Source organism: Lonchura striata, chromosome 32 (genome assembly GCF_050655825.1).
Source record: "Lonchura striata isolate lonStrDom1 chromosome 32, ASM5065582v1, whole genome shotgun sequence".
Lineage (NCBI taxonomy): Eukaryota > Metazoa > Chordata > Aves > Passeriformes > Estrildidae > Lonchura > Lonchura striata.
In genome coordinates this window covers 6,646,991-6,657,176 of record NC_140734.1, presented here as the reverse complement: position 1 = coordinate 6,657,176, position 10,186 = coordinate 6,646,991, and the positions used below count along the sequence as shown (strand labels likewise).

Below are 10,186 nucleotides of genomic sequence, written 5' to 3'. Positions count from 1 at the left end.
GCCACCATCACCCAACCACAGCCACCATGGCCACCACAACCCAACCATGGCCATCATGACCCAACCACAGCCACCACGGCCACCATGACCCAATCATGGCCAGCATGACCCAACCATGGCCACCACAACCCAACCATGACCCAACCATGGCCACCATGACCCAACCACGGCCACCATGGCCACCATGACCAAACCATGGCCACCATCACCCAACCACAGCCACCACGGCCACCATGACCCAACCATGGCCACCATGACTCAACCATGACCCAACCGTGGCCACCACAACCCAACCGTGGCCACCACGACCCAGCCGTGATGTTCCTCCAGGACCCACCCATACCCACCGTGATGTTCCTCCACGTCCCCCTCAAGTCCCTCAGGGCCCCCCCACAGGTGCCCAGGTGTGTCCAGGTGGCCCCAAATGAGGAATTTGGGGGTCTCCCCTCTCCCCAAAAAAAAAAGTAACGGGTGAAAATCAATAAAACTTTTATTAACTGCCCCCAAACTCTGAAATCCCCCAAAATTCGCTTCCCCTCCCCCCACAACAACCCCGAAAGTCAAAACAGCAAAATAAAGGGGGGGTGGGGGAGGGGCAGAGGACCCCCCCGAACCCCCAAAACCAGGGGGTGGGGGAGGGGAAAAGGACCCCCCCCCCCCCCGAACCCCCAAACCGCCACCACCGAGCGCCCCCCTCCCCCTCCCCCTCCTCATTAACGAACCCCATAAATTACAACCCCCCACCGGCCCCCCCAAAACTGGGGGGGGGGGGGCTCCCACACCAGCCCCTCCCCCACCCCGACTTGGGGGTCACCTCTAACTTGGGGGGGGGGTCACCCTCGGCTCGGGGGTCACCCCAGATTTAAGGGTCAGAGCCGGGTTTGGGGATCAACCCCCCGATTTAGGGTTTCACCCCGATTTAGGGTTTCACCCCAATTTAGGGTTTCACTCTAATTTAGGGGTCCCCCCGAGTTTGGGGGTCCCCCCGAGTTTGGAGGTCCCCCCGAGTTTGGAGGTCCCCCCCAGTTTGGGGGTTGCCCCCTCTGAACTTTGGGGTCAAGTTCCCCCTCAAATCTGAGGGTCCCTCCAGTTCTGGGGGGGGACCCCAAATTTGGCCATCACCACCCTCTGGTGTCACCCCAATTCCAGGGTCACCCCAACAGTCCGTGGGGACCCGGGGGGTGACAACAGCCCCGTCCCCACCGAAACTTGGTGGTTTGGGGGTGACAACCCCAACCTCATTTGCATTTGGGGTGACAACCCCGAGCTCATTTGCATTTGGGGCGACAACTCCAAACTCATTTGCATTTGGGGTGACAACCCCAACCTCATTTGCATTTGGGGTGACACCGCCGTTGCCGTTGGACGTTGGGGTTTGGGGGTGACAACCACGTTCCCACGGGAATTCGGGTGTCACCCCCACGGCTGTTGTGGGTTTTGGGGGGAGTGACACCCCCGACCCCACTGCAGCGTGGGGGTGACGCCGCCGCCCCTGTGTGAGTTTTGGGGTCACCCCCGCGGCCTGCGGTGTTCGGGGGTGACAACCACCCCGAGCCCGTCAGAATTCGGGGGTTCAGGGGGTGACGCTCCCGACCCCGTATCCATCTGGGTTTTTGGGGGGTGACAACCACCGTGGCCCCAAATCAATGCTGGGGTCACCCCCACGGCCTGCGGGGTTCGGGGGTGACGACAACCCCGTGCCCGGATCGAGGTGGGGTTGTTGGGGAGCGACAACACCCCCACCCCCGTGGCCATCTGGGGGTCACCCCCACGGCCTGGGGCGGGGGTTTCGGGGGGTGCCACCCCCGCGCCCACAGGCCGAGCCTCAGTTGTCGTCGTCGCTGTCGTCGGGGCTGATGGCCGGGCTGGTGAGGCTGTAGGTGGGCGAGGTGGGGCTGTAGCCGGGGGACGTGGGGCTGTAGGTGGAGCCCTTGGGCGAGGTGGGGCTGTAGGTGGGCGACGTGGGGCTGTACTTGGGCGAGGTGGGGCTGTAGGTGGGCGAGGTGGGGCTGTACTTGGGCGACGTCGGGGTGTAGACGGGCGAGGTGGGGCTGTAGGTGGGCGAGGTGGGGCTGTACTTGGGGGTGGTGGGGCTGTAGGTGGGCGAGGTGGGGCTGTACTTGGGCGAGGTGGGGCTGTACTTGGGCGAGGTGGGGCTGTACTTGGGCGAGGTCGGGGTGTACTCGGGGGAGCTGGGGCTGTAGCTGGGGCTGGTCGGGGTGTACTTGGGGGAGGTGGGGCTGTAGCTGGGGCTGCTGGGGCTGTAGCTGGGGCTGCTGGGGGTGTAGGTGGGCGACTGCGGGGTGTAGCGGGGGCTGGACGGGGAGTAACTGGGCGAGGTGGGGCTGTAGCTGGGTGACGTGGGGCTGTAGCTGGGCGAGGTGGGGCTGTAGTTGGGAGAGGTCGGGGTGTAGTTGGGGCTGGTGGGGCTGTAACTGGGAGAGGTGGGGCTGTAGCTGGGAGAAGTCGGGGTGTAGTTGGGGCTGGTGGGGCTGTAGTTGGGCGAGGTGGGGCTGTAGCTTGGGGATGTTGGGCTGTAACTGGGCGAGGTCGGGCTGTAACTGGGAGAAGTGGGGCTGTAACTGGGCGAGGTGGGGCTGTAACTGGGCGAGGTGGGGCTGTAGCTCGGCGAGGTGGGGCTGTAGCTGGGGGACGTCGGGCTGTAGCTGGGCGAGGTGGGGCTGTAGCTGGGCGAGGTGGGGCTGTAACTGGGCGAGGTGGGGCTGTAGCTCGGGGACGTGGGGCTGTAACTGGGAGAGGTGGGGCTGTAACTGGGCGAGGTGGGGCTGTAGCTGGGGGACGTGGGGCTGTAGCTGGGCGAGGTGGGGCTGTAGTTGGGCGAGGTGGGGCTGTAGCTGGGGGACGTGGGGCTGTAGCTGGGCGAGGTGGGGCTGTAGCTGGGGCTCTGTGGGGTGTAGCCCCCCGGCGACCGCGGCTCGTAGGCGGGGGACGTCGGGCTGTAGCTGGGGGACATGGCCCCACCTGCGGAGAGAGGACACGGGGGTCAGGAGGGTGTTGGGGAGGGTGGTGGGGTGTTGTGGGGGTGTTGTAGAGGGCTGTGGGGCCCTTCGAGGTGTGGTTCAGGTGTTGTGGGGCTGTTGCTGGTGGTGGGGTGTAGGGGGTCCCTTTGAGGTGCTGTTCGGGTGTTGTGGGGCTCAGTAATGGGGTGCTAGGGGTCTGTTTTGGGGTGTTTCAGTGAGTTTTGGGGTGTTGATAGGGGTTACAGGGTATTTTATGGATCTTTTGTGTTATTTCAGGCTGTTTCAGTGTGTTTGGGGTGTTGTCAGGTGTTATAGGGTGTTTCACAGGTGTTTTCATTATTTTAAGGGTATTTTAGGGTGTTTCAGTGTGTTTGGGGTGTTGTTAGGGGTTACGCAGTGTTTTGAGGGTGTTTTTGTTATTTTCAGGTGTTTCAGTGAGTTCTGGGCTGTTGTTAGGGGTTACAAGGTATTTTACAGGTGTTCTGGGTTATTTTAGGGTATTCCAGTGAGTTCTGGGGTGTTGTTGGGTGTTACAGGGAGTTTTGGGTTATTTCAGGGTGTTCCAGTGAGTTCTGGGTTGTTGCTAGGTGTTACAGCGTGTTCTGAGGGTGTTTGGGGTTATTTCAGGGTGTTTTGGGGTGTTTCAGTGAGTTCTGGGCTGTTGCTAGGTGTTACAGCGTGTTCTGAGGGTGTTTGGGGTTATTTTAGGGTGTTCCAGTGAGTTCTGGGTTGTTGCTGGGTGTTACAGGGTGTTTTCGGGTGTTTGGGGTTATTTCAGGGTGTTTTAGGGTGTTCCAGTGAGTTCTGGGTTGTTGCTGGGTGTTACAGGGTGTTCTGAGGGTGTTTGGGGTTATTTCAGGGTGTTTCAGTGAGTTCTGGGTTGTTGCTGGGTGTTACAGGGTGTTCTGAGGGTGTTTGGGGTTATTTTAGGGTGTTTTAGGGTGTTCCAGTGAGTTCTGGGTTGTTGCTGGGTGTTACAGGGTGTTTTCGGGTGTTTGGGGTTATTTCAGGGTGTTTTAGGGTGTTTCAGTGAGTTCTGGGCTGTTGCTGGGTTCTACAGGGTGTTTTCGGGTGTTTGGGGTTATTTCAGGGTGTTTTGGGGTGTTTTCGGGGCTGTACTCACCGGGGGAGGGGATGTAGGGGCTGGAGGGGCCGGGGGACCCCGGCGAGCCGGGTGTGGGTGACCAGGCCGGGGAGTAGCCGGGGCTGAAGCCGGAGGCGTCGGAGGCGGCGCTGGGGGAGAACCCGGCCCCGCCCGGGGTCATCCCGCTGCCTGTGGGGGAGAGGGGTCAGCGGCACCCCAAAACCAGCCCGGGACCCCAAAACCAGCCCGGGACCCCAAAACCAGCCCGGGACCCCAAAACCAGCCCAGGACCCCAAAACCACCCTCAAATACAGCCCGGGACCCCAAAACCAGCCCAGGACCCCAAAACCACCCCTTAAACACAACCCGGCCCCATCCCGCTGCCTGGGGGGGAAAAGGGGGTCAGGGGACTCCTCATCGTCCCCAATTCACCCCCCAGTGCACCCCAACTTCCCCCCACAGCCAGCCCAGTGACCCCTTTTTACCCCAGACCCCCCAAGAGCCCCTCCCAGTCCCTCCCAGTCCGTCCCAGTCTGTCCCAGTCCCTCCCAGTCCCTCCCAGTCCGTCCCAGTCTGTCCCAGTCCGTCCCAGTCCCTTCCAGTCCCTCCCAGTCCGTCCCAGTCCATCCCAGTTCCCTCCCAGTCCCTCCCAGTCTGTCCCAGTCCCTCCCAGTCCCTCCCAGTCCGTCCCAGTCCATCCCAGTTCCCTCCCAGTCCCTCCCAGTCTGTCCCAGTCCCTCCCAGTTCCTCCCAGTCCGTCCCAGTTCCTCCCAGTTCCCTCCCAGTCCATCCCAGTTCCCTCCCAGTCCATCCCAGTCCCTCCCAGTTCCCTCCCAGTCCCTCCCAGTCCGTTCCAGTCCATCCCAGTCCCTCCCAGTGTGTCCCAGTGCCCCAACGCACCCACGCTGGGGGACCAGGCGCCGTAGGCCGGGGTGGCGCCCTGGTTCCAGGGGGTCATGGCCGGGGACATCCCCCCCATGGGGCTGGGGGCCGAGCCGAAGAACATCCCGGTGGCTGCGGAGAGAGCGGGGTCAGCGCGCCCCAACACCGGGGGGACCCCAAAATACGGGGGACGTCAACATCGGGGGACATCGACATGTGGGGGACATCAACAATGGGGGGACACCAACATCTGGAGGACATCAACATCGGGGGGATATCAACATCTGGGGGACATTGACATGTGTGGGACATCAACATCTGAGGGACATCAACATCTGGGGGACATTGACATGTGGGGGGCATCGACATCGGGGGGACATCAACATTGGGGGACATCGACATCAGGGGGACACCAGGTGACCAGGGCTGGGACACGGTGGTGGCCACAGTGACATCGGGGGTCTTTGTGTCACCACCACCACCACAACCCTAACTCCTCCCTTGGAGGATCCACTCCTGGTGTACCCCAAAATCTGAGGCTGCCCCCAATTGCCATGGGACACCCACAACTGGCCAATGACCACCACGACCTTGAAGGTCTCGGTGCCACCACCCTTGAGGTGTCTCCAGGTGTTCCTGGAGGAACCCGGCCACCGTTCCCAGGGATGTCCCCCAGTTTTTCTGGGGGTGTCCCAGATTTCCGGGGGGTGTCCCCGGGGTTCTGGGGACTCACAGCCGCCGACGCCGAGGCCGGGCAGGGCGCTGGGGATCTCCATGCCGTGCTTGCACTTCTCGGCGTCCAGCAGGAGGTCGAAGCAGCCGGTGCCGGCCGGGGCCAGCTGGCCCAGCATGATGTTCTCGGACACGCCCTTCATGGGGTCGCTCTCCCCGTGGGCAGCCGCCTCCATCAGGACGTCCACCTGAGCGAGGGGACACCCCGAAATCGGCCTCGGCCTTCGGACATCCTCGCTGAACCCCAAATCCTGGGACGTGCCCGCAGGATCCCCCGTTCCCAGCTCCGAACCCCATTCCCATCCCAATTCCTGTTCCCAGCCCCCCCAAACCCCATCCCCACCCCAATTCCCGTTCCCAGCTCCGGACCCCATTCCCACCCCAATTCCCGTTCCCAGCCCCTGAACCCCATCCCCATCCCAATTCCTGTTCCCAGCTCCGAACCCCATTCCCACCCCAATTCCCATTCCCAGCCCCCCCAAACTCCATCCCCATCCCCATCCCAATTCCCATTCCCATTCCTGCACCATCTCCTCAAAGGAGCACTTCCCACCCCGTTCCCATTCCCATCCCCATTCCTGTTCCCATTCCCGTTCCCAATACCCCATTCCCAATCCCCGTTCCCATTCCCGATCCCAAATCCCGCACCGTCTCCTTGAAGGAGCCCTTCACTCCCCATTCCTGTCCCCATTCCCATTCCATTCCCAATCCCCATTCCCACCCCGTTCCCATTCCCATTCCATTCCCAATCCCCCGTTCCCGTTCCCGCACCGTCTCCTCGAAGGAGCCCTTCACTCCCCGTTCCCATTCCCATTCCCATTCCCACCCCGTTCCCATTCCCATCCCATTCCCATTCCCATTCCCATCCCATTCCCATTCCCATGTTCCCAATCCCATCCCCGTTCCCAAATCCCGCACCGTCTCCTCGAAGGAGCACTTCACTCCCTGTTCCCATTCCCATTCCCATTCCCATTCCCACCCCGTTCCCATTCCCATCCCATTCCCATTCCCATTCCCATTCCCATCCCATTCCCATCCCCAATCCCCAATCCCCATTCCCATCCCATTCCCATCCCCAATCCCATCCCCGTTCCCGTTCCCGCACCGTCTCCTCGAAGGAGCACTTCATCAGGGGCCCGGTGTCCTGGCGGTTGACGCCGTGCCGGGTGATGGCCATCAGGTGTCCGCGCGAGGTCATGGTGTCGCACAGCAGCGCCAGGTGCCGGTAGTTGACGTAGGAACCGTCGAAGGAGATGACGTGGTACAGCTCCCGCTCCAGCGCCTTGCGCACCGCCTCGATCCCCAGCACCTGCCGCGATCCGGGAATTCCCGAAATCCGGGGAGATCCCGAAATCCGGGAATTCCCGAAATCCGGGGGGGAGGAAATCCCAAATCCAAGGGGTGGGAATGCTCAAAATACAGGGGGTGGGAAATACCAGAATTCAGGGAGTGGGAAATCCCAAAATTCAAGGGGTGGGAAATCCCGAAATCCGAGGAGTGAGAATTCTGAAATCCAGGGGCTTAGAATTCCCGAAATTCAGGGAGTGGGAAATCCCAGAATTCAGGGGGTGGGAAATCCCAGAATTCAGGGGCTGAGAAATCCTGAAATTCAGGGAGTGGGAAATCCCAGAATTCAGGGGGTGGGAAATCCCAAAATTCAGGGGGTGGGAAATCCCAAAATTCAGGGAATTCCCAAAATTCAGGAGGTGGGAAATCCCAGAATTCAGGGAGTGGGAAATCCCAAATCCAAGGGTTGGGAGTTCCCAAATCCAAGGGTGACTCACAGAGAAGATCTCCACCACAAGGACCATGATGTCCCTCAAAGCCCAGCCCAGGTGTCCCTCACCCCCAGGTGTCCCCAGCCCAGGTGACTCAAGGAGAAGATCTCCAGGAGCCCCCAGGTGTGTCCCTCACCCCCAGGTGTCCCTCACCCTCCCCAGGTGTCCCCAGTCCAGGCGACTCACGGTGAAGATCTCCACCATGAGGATCATGATGTCCCTCACCCCCAGGTGTCCCCAGCCCAGGTGTCTCACGGTGAAGATCTCCAGGAACCCCCAGGTGTCCCCAGCCCAGGTGTGTCCCTCAAACCCCAGCCCAGGTGTGTCCCCAGCCCAGGTGACTCACGGTGAAGATCTCCACCATGAGGATCATGATGTCCCTCACCCCCAGGTGTCCCCAGCCCGGGTGACTCAAGAAGAATGTCTCCAGGAACCCCCAGGTGTGTCCCCACCCCCAGGTGTCCCCACCCCAGGTGTGTCCCCAGCCCAGGCGACTCACGGTGAAGATCTCCACGATGTCGTTGGAGGTGGTGCGCACGGGGTCCACGTCCTTCTCGCTCAGCACCCGCATGAGGCTGACGCCGTCGGTCTCCAGGATCCACTCCTGGAGAGCCTTGAACTCCCCGTCCTCGGTGATGATGATCTTCTTCTTGTTGTCCGTCTGCGGCAGGTGCATGTACACCTGGGCAGGTGGGACAGGTGTCACCACGGTGTCACCACGGGTGACCCACATCTTCTCAAGGTCTCTTGGAACCTCCCAAAAGTCTCCATGGAGAGCTCCTGATGCTCCTCAAGATCTACCTGGAGATCTTGAACCCTCAGAGAACCTCTCATCTTCTCAGGTACCCACAGGTGTCACCATGGGTGACCCAGATCTTCTAAAGGTGTCACCAGGGACCATCCAGGACCTTCTCAAGGTCTCTTGGAACCTCCCAAAAGTCTCCATGGGGAACTCCTGATGCTCCTCAAGATCTACCTGGAGATCTTGAACCCTCAGAGAACCTCTCATCTTCTCAGGTACCCACAGGTGTCACCACGGGTGACCCAGATCTTCTAAAGGTGTCACCAGGGACCATCCAGGACCTTCTCAAGGTCACCATGGAGCTCTCCAGGTATCCTTGAAGACCTCCCACCCCTTCATGGACCCCCCAGGTGTCCCCACCTTGCTGATCTGCTCGATGCCCTGCAGGGTCATGTCCGTCAGCATGTTGGACTCGATGCAGCGCAGGAAGACGTCGTCGTCCATCTTGTCCACCACCTCCTCCTCCTGGGGACACGGTGGGGCAGAGGTGAGGCCCAGGCCACCCCAGGTGTCCCCCGAGGTGTCCCCAGGTCCTCGCCCACCTCCTGCATCTTGTTCTCGTCGCTGTTCATGATGCGGATGCGCAGCACCAACTTCTCGGCGTTGTCGTCGTTGAAGATGCAGTTGAGGTCGTCACCAAAGCCTGGGAGAGGACACGGGTGGGACGGGGTCACCTCCAAGGTCACGGCACCCGAGGGACCTCCAGGGTCTCCTCAAAGATCTGCCAGGAACCCCCAGAGCTCGCCCAGATCATCCCAAAGCTCCTCCAGGCTCACCCAGAACTCCTTGAAGAGCCCTCAGGTGCCTTCAGGGGTCACCAAAAACCCTCCAAAAGCTCCTCAGGTGCCCTCAAACCTCATCCAGGTCACCTCAAACCCCATCCAGACCCCTCAAAAGCAGCTCAGATGCCCTCAAACCTCATCCAAGCCACCTCAAACCCCATCCAGACCCCTCAAAAGCAGCTCAGATGCCCTCAAACCCCATCCAGGTCACTTCAAAGCCCCTCCAGGTCTCTCAAAACCCCCCAAAAGCTGCTCAGATGCCCTCAAACCTCATCCAAGTCATCTCAAACCCCATCCAGACCCCTCAAAAGCAGCTCAGATGCCCTCAAACCTCATCCAAGCCACCTCAAACCCCATCCAGACCCCTCAAAAGCAGCTCAGATGCCCTCAAACCCCATCCAGGTCACTTCAAAGCCCCTCCAGGTCTCTCAAAACCCCCCAAAAGCTGCTCAGATGCCCTCAAACCTCATTCAAGTAATCTCAAACCCTCTCCAGACCCCTCAAAAGCTGCTCAGATGCCCTCAAACCTCATCCGGGTCATCTCAAACCCCCTCCAGACCCCTCAAAAGCTGCTCAGATGCCCTCAAACCTCATCCAAGCCACCTCAAACCCCCTCCAGACCCCTCAAAAGCTGCTCAGATGCCCTCAAACCTCATCCAAGCCACCTCAAACCCCCTCCAAGTGCCTCAAACACCCCCAGGGTTCCTCCAACCCCCCCAGATGCCCCGTGCCCGGCCCACGCACCGGCGTTGATCTTCTCGGCGATCTGCTCCATGGTGAGCTTGCGGTCGGTCATGTGCTTGCGGTCGAGCTCGACGCGCAGCAGCCACGGCGAGATGCGGCTGACGTCGAAGTCGGGCATCTCGTAGTAGACGTTGACCCACTCCTGGTCCTCGGCCACCACCGTGCTCTGAGGGTTGGGGTCGTAGTAGATGGCGGTGTTGGCCGTCACCTTGCGCAGCGTGGTGTGCTCCAGGCGGCACAGGATGTCCTGGGGACATGGGGACAGTCAGGGGACATGGGGACACTGAGGGGACATTGGGGACACTGAGGGGACATGGGGACACTGAGGGGACATCAGGGACAGTCAGGGGACATTTGGGACATGAGGAGTGTGGTGTGCTCCAGGTGGCACAGGGTGTCCT

At 60.9% G+C, this 10,186-nt stretch overlaps 1 protein-coding gene across 2 annotated transcripts in view; it reads right to left on the bottom strand.

Moving 5' to 3' along the window:
* Nucleotides 1–472: 472 nt before the first annotated feature.
* The window catches only part of POLR2A (RNA polymerase II subunit A), a 33,357-nt gene continuing 23,643 nt past the window's right edge, over nt 473–10,186 (bottom strand). For both annotated transcript variants that reach the window (XM_085564234.1, XM_085564235.1), the window contains 9 exons: nt 9,786–10,032; nt 8,802–8,902; nt 8,620–8,724; nt 7,957–8,139; nt 6,785–6,988; nt 5,681–5,867; nt 4,966–5,079; nt 4,105–4,254; nt 473–2,982 (listed from right to left, as the gene is read on the bottom strand). In XM_085564234.1, the coding sequence (XP_085420360.1) occupies nt 1,826–2,982; nt 4,105–4,254; nt 4,966–5,079; nt 5,681–5,867; nt 6,785–6,988; nt 7,957–8,139; nt 8,620–8,724; nt 8,802–8,902; nt 9,786–10,032 (2,448 nt within the window). In that variant the 3' untranslated portion in view covers nt 473–1,825. The remainder of the gene's footprint in view (nt 2,983–4,104; nt 4,255–4,965; nt 5,080–5,680; nt 5,868–6,784; nt 6,989–7,956; nt 8,140–8,619; nt 8,725–8,801; nt 8,903–9,785; nt 10,033–10,186) is intronic.